General features: G+C 38.0%; 1 protein-coding gene across 1 annotated transcript; it reads right to left on the bottom strand.

Annotated features, from left to right (window-relative positions):
* Positions 1 to 1,535: 1,535 nt before the first annotated feature.
* On the bottom strand, positions 1,536 to 7,266 carry LOC145494412 (solute carrier family 22 member 18-like). The gene is made up of 7 exons (XM_081473874.1): positions 6,381 to 7,266; positions 5,087 to 5,330; positions 4,292 to 4,330; positions 3,920 to 4,141; positions 3,062 to 3,276; positions 2,401 to 2,502; positions 1,536 to 1,829 (listed from the first exon to the last, which is right to left on the bottom strand). Exons 1-7 carry the CDS (start codon positions 6,582 to 6,584, stop codon positions 1,536 to 1,538), a joined length of 1,320 nt encoding a protein of 439 aa, XP_081330000.1. The 5' UTR covers positions 6,585 to 7,266.
* Between the last annotated feature and the right edge of the window lie 4,725 nt (positions 7,267 to 11,991).

Genomic DNA, 11,991 nt, shown 5'->3' with positions numbered 1-11,991 from the left:
AAAAGAATAAGAAATTGGCCGCCATTTTGGAATAAGGTGTATACCGGGTCTCAACTTTTGTGGATTACTTTGTACAGGCTACCCAACATATTCAAAGCTCAAAGCTTTCAAGAAACTCTACCTTGAAACCAAAACGGCCTGCCAAGGGGTGCAGGGTGAGAATCAAAAAGTAGGCATATTCATCAAAGCTCAGCCCTGCAGTCGGCCACCAGCGGCCACCTATTAAACAAAAACCCCCCACCACCCCCCTATTAGGCGGCCAGTAATCAAAGTCCTAATGAGGACTTTCTATTGTTTTTACCTATCGTTTTTGCCAGGGTGGCCGTTTAACACGGTTGAACTGTACACCGTTGAACTTCAATAAACCTGTTTGGATAACGTGAAAGTTTTGCCAGAGATCTAAACTAAGGAATTGGGACACTAAGGAAATATGTTGCAAAAACTGTTGAAAACATTTGCGCATAGTTTGAAAAAAGTTTAACCGCTTCCAGTCTGGCATGCTGTCTGCTTTTCTCTTAAACGTCTGGAAAAGAGTATGCCAGTTTTAACTCAAGAATGGATTGGAATGAAACAACGGTGCAGTGTGCACTTCTTGTCCATAAACTGCCTTTTCTGTGTTCATGTTTCACCGAGGTAAGTGCACATCCTCTAGGCTTGATTTCAAGCCACTGTTTGGGAAATGAGCCTGCGCTGGAGGAATAAAGACCAGACGCTGGAGAGCAGCTAGTGCATACTCTCCCTATCAGACCCTGTAGCAAGAAGCAGACTACAGGCAGCATAGCAAAAAGTTGAGAGTGCTCAGAATTATTCAGGGGTGATCTTCATCATAACTACATGGTCACTCTTAAACAGTTGGTTGCCAACTATTTTTTTTGCTAGAGAAGGGGGGCGAAGGTCTCTGTCGAGGCAGTTTTCATCATAGACATCACTAACCACCAAGGTGATATAAATGTCTTGCAACACTTAGCAGTGCTATTTTTGGATTGACTATGACTATCAATTAAGACAAACTGTACTCAGCACAGATTTTTTAAAAAAGCAACATAACTTTATTTTTCATAATTTGCTAAAATTCAATGACATTTGGTGGTACAGTTTATGCTTACAGGTACATCAAATGTGTAAATTGTGGTAAGAAACTACATTAGGTCTAGAATGTGTTGAATAACTTGTTGTGTTCTCATGGCAAACATATCCAGAAACTAGGCGGTACGCAATGCTTACATGCTCCCATCACCACTTTGGCAGCTTGTACCTATTCTTTACATCTCTGCCTATAATTTATACGCTTCTTTTTGCCACCCATATCTTAGCTTTGCCCAGGCTTGTGGGTAAGTGGCTATGTTTGTAATGAGAGTGACTGACAAGTTTCACTGAACATATTTGAGTAAAACAATGAAGACGAATAACTTCTACATTATTGCAAAACTCTTTGGCAATGATTTGAATGTGAAATGTTTGCACCCAGTAATCTCTAGTTAGAGCTCTACATTATGGTATTAGTTTATTATCAATAACTTATAAATTAGTCTTTTCTAGAACGAGTCTTTTCCATGAAGAAATAAAAACAGTGCAACAGCCGCATTCACAACAAGCCCCAAAACACCAAATGATGGCCATCCATAGTTCTTATACATAATACTCCCCAGGGTGGGGGAGACAGTTCGTATAAGGGAGTTGGTTGCCATGGAGAGACCTAATACTGCACCAGTTTTGTTGATTGCGACACTTTTTGTCATGGCAGATGTTGTGATGACATTTAGCGTTGTCCCACCAACCACCATTGGTATGATCACAATACAGAACTGGTAGATATCAGTTACCATATACTGAAAGAAAACACAAAAGGACATCAGAAATCTCAGACTGCACAACAATACCATATTTGCCAATGTGTTTACATTTTTGTCCAAAAATTGGAAAGCAAAAAGTTCATACTTTTCTTGGCTGTAACAAAATTAATGATTTTAAACAGAAACAAACATTCCAATAGTTCTTGCAAACAGTACAATACAAAGCTTGGCTGAGTAATAGCCTGACTGAGTGGATGGGAACTAAGAGTATTTCTTCTCCCCTCTGGAGGGGGTACTAGTCCATCGCAAGGTAACCCCCCCAGCTTTAAATTCTCCAGGACCCAATAATTTTATACACCTGGGTGGAGAGAGGCACTGTGAGAGTAAAGTGTCTTGCCCAAGAACACAATGCAGTGTCCTCAAACTCAGACTGCATTATCCAAAGACAAGCACACTAACTGTGAGGCCACAGCACCTCCACAAAGGGAGGAAAACTATTTACTTTCAAACCTTGGCTGAATGCTTAGTTAGCCACAGCATCTCTAGGGGATCTTAGCAATTTTGTACTCTACAAAACCATAGCAGAAGACTGTCTTTATTTCCTCACCAAAAGAGCATAAGCCAAGGCAATAACACAAATAGCACTTCTCAATAAAACAGCTTCACTAAATCTTCTGGACAGTACACCTACAATGAGGCCTTGAACAAGCTGTAAAAACAAAATGATTCAAACCAACAAAAAAAAAAACATTAATTTATAATGTTTGCAGACCATTTATGATTTTACAAAGATCTACGTATAAGAATTCTCAGTAGGAACTTCAGGGATGTTGAAAAGTTGCTGTAAACATTCTTTTAACAGTAAAAAGGCTTTTTTGTTTCCATTGACCCATCTCCAAACATAACAATACATTACAACATCTCCAAAGATTACAAAAATTCAGGCCTTAACAGGTTCCAATATATGATCTTTCATATATTCATTAATTAGCAATCTTCACCATCTACAGGACCGGAATATTACAAGCCCACAAAGTGACCAGCTCCCAGTTGGCTTGATAGCTCAGTTGGTAGAGCACTGCACCGGTATCGCAGAGGTCATGGGTTTGAGTCCTGTTCAGGCCTGAATTTTTTTCAGGCTTTAATTTCTCAACTGGTTAAGTTGTGTGCATAACTGCGATGATCATTTATGTCTTCATTACAACAATTAGTTGGCATGCACTATGCAAACTTACTATTTCTTTTACAAAAAACTTCAATTTTCTTACAATTGAAAGACCTCCAACATAAGACATGACAAAGCCATTGTGCTGAGGCTCCAACTTAAAAAATTCCATGGACACCAAAGAAAACATGGACTGGAAAATTCCAAACGGGATTCCTGTGATGACTTTGATAGTTATTAAGTAAAACACTGTCGGTATCTTCATGAGTTCAAGGATCTTCTTGACACTAAAAACACTGCCTGATTGTTCCTTGTTATCTGAAACACAAATAACAGCAGTACTTCATTTACATGGATTTTACAGTTCATAATAATGAAAAATCGTTGTAACAGTAATTGAGTGGACGTTTCATTACGGATCTGCTTCCGGTACACAGGAATGGAAACTTAACTTTCAAGTACTCACAATTTGGGTCAGTGACCTTACGAAATGGAACAAAAAACATTCAATTTATACTTGCTCAATTAACATATTGCGACTTGTAAGGGTGAATAGGCAAATACTTATTCTAGCCTTGAGTACATATTATTCCAAATAATTCTGGAATTTTCTTGGACAGAAAGTTTTTAAACCCAATCATGCGAAAAACAATAAAACCTGAAACCATCCAAAATAAGTTCTCTCCATTTTTGATAAACAAAAATTAACGGTTTCCCCGACTTCAAGCAACCTTCTGTTTAGAACTCTGATTTTTCTAAACGCTAAAGCAGGTCACCTGACCTAGCAAGGAAAGATTCTTAGTACCGGTACATAATTTGTGACAGGGAAAACAAAATTACTGGTACCAACCAGGATTAAGATCAATGGATCCATGGGCCTACAGAGGTTATAATAAAAAGAACAGCGTGCTCATCATGATCAAGAATAGCTTATTAGCTCATAATTAACACCACTCCTCACCTGTTGGCAGCTTTTCAGCAGATTTGTCACCTTTTGATAATGATTTGGTATTATGTGGGATGAAAAGTAATGCTATGAAGATGCTGATGAATGAAAAAGCTGCTGCAAAGAATGCTGCAGATTGTTCTCCATAATTCTTTGTGATGAGACCACCAATAAAGGGACCAATAACCATTCCAATTGCATATGACACACCCAGTTTGCCAAGTGCATCTGCACGACCTACACCACAGTCAGTGACAGATAAAAGTCAGAAAGTAATATGAACATTGACAAGACATAGTGATCACATGGTTGCTAGCAAGGTGTTAAAACTTTGGATGGAGTTATCTGGGTGTGAATGCTGGCAGGGACCATTGTATTTATTCTTACCTTCCTGATCTGAGATGTCTGTTACAACCATTTGTGATCCTGAGAGTAAGAAAATTTAATAAGATAAATTAGGTTGTAAGATAATTTAATAGCATTAAATTGTCATTGAAGCTTGACAATAAAAGGGAATAACTAGTAGTTAAACTATAGAGTTGCTAAAAATATATCCCAGTCTCAAACCTCAAGTCTTTGCTCTTTTATTTGCAAGTAAGGAACAGAACAAGCTACAGAATGAGCCACTTAAGACAGTCCCATAGCTGGTAATAAAATGTAAAAATGACAAGAAATAAGACCAATGAGCCTGATTTCAAATGGAAGTCCAACATTTTCTGGCTCCCAATCAGAACTTTCCACAGCTGCTTGCTCCCTAACCACTGGTCAAGGGAAACAAAAACTCCGACTGCTAGAGGGATCCCCCATAACATGAACCTGTCAGGGCCAGATTGTTCAAAGAGTGGATATATCTCTATCCATGGCCAGCAGATAAGTGTTGATGAAACAAACTGTGCCATCCACTGGATAGTGATTTATCCAGTGATAGCATTATTCACCCTTTGAACAACCAGGGTCAGATCTCGCTAATTCAAACAGGCAAGCATAATCTTTCGGTGATGGTTTGTTTCTTTCAGCCACACGATACCCACAATCACAACTAAAAAAGAGACTGTAACTAGAATCACTTTCTCCTGTCTAACTAAAATATAATGACCACAAAACTCCACAGGAACCCTAACATTTCACACTAGCTCCTACTGTGCAAAATAAATAATTATTATGTTTTACAAATGTACCAACCTTGCATTGCATGCATGAAAACTGAAGGAAGTCTTGAAAGAAACAGCATGCTTACAGTGGATGCTATTCCAAGAATGGAGTAGCTTAAAGCCGCTGCAGCAAACGACAGAACAAGAGCTGCTCTGCTACCAAAAATATCTCCAAATCTTCCAAAGATTGGCCCACCGCACAACTGTACCACAGCAAATGTAGTCTGAAGGTATCCAAACACCACTGGGTCTGCTCCAAGTTTCTTTGATAAATACTTAATTAAAAATAAAAGACAAACTGAATTAGACAAAACCCTCATGAAACCCATTTTGCCTGGTTATCGACTGAGAAGCAGCTGGGATCCATAACATGCAAAAAAAAGTAGCTATTGGCCAATATGCAACCATCTTGAACTTATGTTTTGGTGAAAAACCCACATATATCCTGTCTTAATTTTAAATAAAGAAATAAAAACAGGACCCAAAATTGGCTATTTCTCCAATGTATTTTTTATATAATTCTGTGGTACCAGGATGTTTAATTTAAAGTATGGTTCAGTAACTGCATAAAAAGCTCAGCAACCCTTCTCCAGGCATTCAACATTTTAAACTTTCAGTTGGTCAAATTCCAGTCCCCTGGGGCAAAATGGTGTTCAAATGCCCCACCTTAGGGTCATACTATGCAATGAAATGTCCCATCCTCCAAGACATGCATGGGAAAAATAAATAGTGAAAAAGCAAAAAAAATACCTTGAACAAAAGATTTCAGCTTCCACTGTGCCAAGAATAATTCATTTACATATTATAATAATTCAAAACTATTGAATAACTAAATTCCTTCAAACACTGTACAGACCTTTTGAAGGCATTGTTTTTGATCCACAACATATACAAAGAACGGTGTTTTCTCTTGAGGCATATAAAGTGTCAAATTTCCCACCCATAACCCACCACATTATCAACTACTGATGGCAATATTCCCGCCACCGGGAATATTGATTTAGTCACTCAAATACCTGGGGTATTCTCACGTTGTCGGGAGAGATGTAAGGGGGATGTTGTTCGGGGATGTTGATGTGTCTGTTTGATCGTTACATCAGCAAAGTGTAAAATTTAAAATAATTTGCACTATGTAAATCGGAAAAATAAATAGCCCCCAGTTAATATTGTACGCTAAAACAACAGTTCTTCATGTCGTTGATAAGGGGTGTCTCAAAAATTAAGATCTAAGACCCGATGATCAAACTATCTGATACGTAAGCTTATACAGCCGCAATTTTGAGGTCACTGAAATTACTTTATTTACCAACAAATCCTTCACTTACCGGCAGGACTCCAATTTGAACCCAAAAACAAGATGAATATATAACAGCGTTCAAGTGCGTGTTCAAAATAAGCCATTTTCGATCACTCTTCAGAGAGGTCGTGGCTTTCATTGTGTTCTCTGACGATATCAGGATGTCATCTTGCTCTGAACCCATTTCTCCGTTCATGTCCGCTCGTTTACGTACTTCAGAGTCTAGGGACATGTTTCTGCAACGTATAGAAACTAGGAACCCAATCTATCACCAGCAAAACAAAGAAAGGTGAATGCAATGATGCTCGAATTTGCCATGTCACCGAAACCGGCAAATGTTTTCGAAGCCACTATCCATCACGCCAGCGGTATTGCAAACAGAGAACACTTGGAAAGATGCCACGTGGCCGCTTCTTAGCGTTTTCAATTCACTTTCCATCCAGATGTAAGCTCTAAGAAGGGCATGTTTAAAACACGAAATGGCGAAATAACGCTCCGCCTAGTCTAAATTAAAATAACGCTCAGGCTAGCCTAAATATCACTGACTCCATAGTGGTTAATTGTTTAAAACAATCATTCCACGAGCGTTCGTGGAATGATCACAGCGTACCGGCACCTTCGTACTTGGGGGGCGGTCGAAAAAAAAATCACAGAATGCCCGAAAGCGAAGAAAAAGTTCTCAATTCTCACGTCTAATGAAACTGTTGTCTTTCCAAAAATAGTTATTTTAAAACCACGCATACTCTATTTACCTTGATAGACTGAGCCTAGTAAAATCAGAAACCTAAGAAAGCAGCAGTTAATTCTTCCTCGTTTTAAAGCTTTAAAAGTTTAAAAAAGCTCTTTGTGGAGCCATTCAAAACGGCTCTTTTCAGAGCTACCACGAAAACAAAAGTCTTGGTTTGCTTTGAAAATTCTGTCATTGTTTTATTGATGGAAACAACATAGGACTTTCAGGTTCAGCAACAGGGCGCATACGCAGGGGCGTTGAGGGGCGTTCGCGACGCCATAATCCCCTAGGGCGTGACGTCATTCCCACTTGTGGTCATCGGGGTGGAGGTGCGTTTGCGTAGGGGTGTTAGGGCGTTGATGACATCATCTTTTTACCGTAGGGTGAGGTAAGGAGATTAAGTGACATGATTAGGAACTTTTGCAAGGCTGCATTTATTCTGGCTAATAGTCATATTTGGAAGTTATCTATTTAGCCTTAGAGATTTCTCTGAATGTTGTCTTCAAAAATGTGTGGACATAGATTCATATCGTATTTATGACACTGTGAAGTAGAGTCACGCTCACTTTGGAAGTAACACAACGCGATACACAACCCTCACTCTCGCTTAAGCAATCAATAACAGCTGAAAAAAAATTCAATATTTAGAATGTAAGACCAGCAGAAAAGTAATTTCTACTTTTGAGCACCTTTCTTGACTAGACAGGAAAACGTTCACTTCTCTTGAAGTTGCATTGCAAGCAATGGCAAGTTAAATGCTGCCTTTCTCTGGTTCTATGGTGAAGTGGACTGGAGGCTGTTGTTTATTCAGATCCTGTTAAAAGCTATTGGCACTTTTGCAACCTGTTTTCTCCAGAGCATAGCCCTCAAGATGATGTATGCTTCAGAACAAAAAAATTGTTTTAATTTGTCAGGCAACGCTTCTTGAACATTGTTTGGGTTATTTCGCAGTTTTAAATTAGCACTTCTTTCTTTTAGGGGTGTGTAACCTTACCTCAACAGGAATGGATAATCAGCAAAATATACGGGGGGGGAGGGGGGATTCTCACGCTCTCTGATTGGCTAAGAAAACTTGCGCCCCCCTCCCAACGAATCAGATGACAAGCTGAAGCCGTTTTCCTATGCTCTATGTTAATTGTAGGCTTAACAAGGTTCTCCTTGGTTCATTGTGATATCTACCTCTGATCTGATTGGTCGCTATGACTGGATTACCTTCAAGTTCACAGAACTCAGTTAAAAAGCGTCCCATAAAATATATCATATCATTTGACCTGCAGATGATAGGAGGCAAACTGATCCTACCTCAAAGGTGTGCAATGAAAGAAAATTTGATTTACGAAGCAAGTCGCTAATATACACTTGGCTGCCTCAGAATCATTCATTTTCATAATTGAACTGAAGACAAGAAAACATTCAGTTTATTAACTTACCTATGGCACATAGTAACTAAAATCACCTTAAGTTAAGATTGGGTTCAGTCATTTATAAATGAATTGCCTTAACGATAATACCTCCTTACGAATTTAACTTAAGGGTTCCACAACAAACCTGGGGCCCATTTCTCGAAAGCCCCGGAAACTTTTCGGGCCTGTAAACCCATAGCAAAATCTTGAACCGTATGGTTACAGAGCTGTTTTATTCACATATTTTTGATATGAAGAGAGGTTCTTTTCATATGAAAGAAGTTTCAGGCATATACACTTCTCTGTATTTAGATACAGATGAACTAAAAATGGCTTTATGGGTCCGAAAAGTTTCCAGGGCCGGGCCTCTGATCTTATCACTTACATTTTTAATTCATCTTACACAATAAGGTGCTACAATGCCGTTGCGGGAATGCAGGGATCTCGCATCGGTGGTTAAAAAGACATGTATTGCATGTAAGAGGGAAGAAATAAGGGGGAAAAGTTAACCCTGCTCTAAATAGGTGATGGTAAAAGTCGTTCCACAGTAGACCATACTTTTACCAAGGAGGTATTACTTCTACAGTTGGCCGACTACACCCAAGCATGATTTCATGTTCTTTTGTTGCAGCAAATTCATCAAATATTGTCTTTGCGAACGCTTGGCAATTGGACCAAATTGGATGATAATCATTATTAAGTTCTTTTTTGTCAAGAAGGAATTGGATCAAGTCACGCATGGTTTTTCCTGGTTGGCAAAAATCAAAACTTATTCCCTTTATAGGTGTTCTTCGGCGAATATTTCTGATATAACATCGCACACCATCAATATATTTACTCCTTTGCATGTAAATGTAATGGTCGTTTTTCTCAGTTGAATACCACCAGTAGTCAGTTTCAAGAATAACAAATTGATGATTATCTAATAGTTGAATTAACTGAGAATCATTGAGAGGGCATTTGTAAACTGTAATAACGCCTTCCAAACTAAAATGTGGTGTTCCAATTTGATAAAATTCAGAGTAAATACTAAGAACCACTTCAAAAATGGTTACTTTTTCGGTGTAAAATAGAAACCTGTCTTGGAGAAAAGTTATATTTACGTTGCAGGCTTGGAAGTTCCGTTGGAAATGAGTGCAAAATTGGCCTAAAGTGAAACGTGGAGCTTAGACGGAAGTCTATGATTGCCATTCAATTCCAAAGACGATTTTTGCAATATACTAAGAATCTTAAACTGGTGTTAAAAGTCAGAGGAAAAGTTTCCCTGTTTGCAAGGAATTAAAAAATTCTTCCAAGCAATTTCCTACTCTTTATTTGAACTGAAATGTAATATTTAAGTCACGCATAAGACACCAAATGATTTTTTTTGAATTTTTTGTCTCGAGAGGTACCTCCATAGAAAACGATTCAAAATTTCTGATCCCCAAACAACACAAGAGAGGATTCAAAATTTCAAATCCCCCAAAGAACACTAGAAAGGGTTCAGAATTTCTGATCTCCCAAAGAACATTAGAAAAGGTTCAGAATTTCTGATCCCCCGAAGAACACTAAAAAGGGTTCAGAATTTCTGATCCCCCAAAGAACACTAGAAAGGGTTCAGAATTTCTGATCCCCCAAAGAACACTAGAAAGGGTTCAGAATTTCTGATCTCCCAAAGAACATTAGAAAAGGTTCAGAATTTCTGATCCCCCGAAGAACACTAAAAAGGGTTCAGAATTTCTGATCCCCCAAAGAACACTAGAAAGGGTTCAGAATTTCTGATCCCCTAAAGAACTCTAGAAAGGGTTCAGAATTTCTGATCCCCCAAAGAACACAGGAGAAGATTCAGAATTTCTGATCCCCTGCAAAGCCAGTGTTACATCCAATGTAGCCACATTAAATCATAACATTGAAGACAGGGTTTAGATCTTGCTGCCTGCCTGAACAATGTCTAATCAAAATATTTTTTCTTGATAACAATATTCAATTAAAAATTTTACACAAATATAGCATAATTCTTAACAGATTCCATACACTCAGATTATACTGAGAGAGTGATGAAGAACAAGTTTCTTCACAGCAGTCTATTAATATAAGTAACTGTAAACATCACACATTGTATTACAATGATCTATGCACTTCAAAATTACAGTAGCTGTAAGTCTAAAAAAACAATATCAAACAGTACCTAAGAGGATAGGAAAGTTCAGAATTGACCAAAAAAGTAAGATTACTCAAACTGCACAACTGTAGGCATAAATGCAGACTCTACTTTCTCTGTCAGAATTAGCTCACATTGTGTGAAGGAAAAATTTCTAACAATTTCTGTTTGACATGGAAACAAGGCACCTCACTGTTATCAAACAAAAAGAGCGTTCAGGAACACTACAGTACATTACAGGGATGACAATTAAAGACTGCAATTTACATGTACATTTAAATTTGCAGTTGATACGTTTAAGTGGGTCAATGTACTCTACATACATGTATACAGTGTCCTCCAAAAACCTGTTGTCATATAACAGCGGCCATGGACTTTAGCTTTGCCCAACATGTTTTTACATCTTCAATCTAACTTTTTGAGTGGGCTACCAGTTCATTCACACTTCAGTTATGCAACCAGTTTAACCATGCTCAAAGGAGAAGGGTGTGGGTAAAATTGTTTTTATAAACACCTGACAGATATGGATGCAAGTATTGTAGCTAATGCTACAAGCAATTCTATTCTTTCTTTTTTAATTTGGCACACTCATCTTGGAGATGTTTCCTGGTAGCTGGCAATAGTTTGCTGTCCTCAGTTAAAGAAGCCCTCCCAAAAACGATCATATCTTATTACTAGTTTATTACTAACTTCATGCTACTTACAACTATCTCATTCCTGGTTGACGGATGAAAATCTCTATCTTTTTTCTATCCAAGAGGTTTTGTAGATAGAGGATAGCTATCTTTGGCATGGCTTAAAGTTAACTAATATCTATCCATCAGATAGTTAGGAAATAGATAGACTAGCTAAAACTAGCTTCCTGTATAGATATTCAACAGATACTTAGATGGCATAGCTATCCACTAACTTGTCTATCCAAAAACCACCACTACTGTAGTAAGCCAAAAACTAGGCTATCTGAAGACTAGTCCTTATATTGAACAATAAAACACTATCCTATCTGAAACCTACCTCTGCAGTAGTTAGTAAAAAGATAGCCTATCTGAAAACTACCCATCACTCATATCGCACTGTGATAACCTACCCAAAAGCCAGAGATAGTAAAAAGATAGCAGCCAATCTAAAAATTATCCATCACTCATGTACACGTAGCACTTTAATATTAACCTAGCCAAAAGCTTTCTTAGTCACAGGTGGTGAAAATATAGCTAACTATTGAAAACTCTTCATTACTCATTTTATATTGAACTTTGATACCTGCTCTTCAAATCCTAAACCTAAGTGAAATCACTGTATTTACATAGGAAAATGTATAAATAACTCATAGTTTTATTACAGTTGTACATTAAAATTTACCACCAGG

This window comes from Orbicella franksi, chromosome 8 (genome assembly GCF_964199315.1).
Source record: "Orbicella franksi chromosome 8, jaOrbFran1.1, whole genome shotgun sequence".
Lineage (NCBI taxonomy): Eukaryota > Metazoa > Cnidaria > Anthozoa > Scleractinia > Merulinidae > Orbicella > Orbicella franksi.
This window is presented reverse-complemented; position numbering and strand designations above follow the sequence as displayed.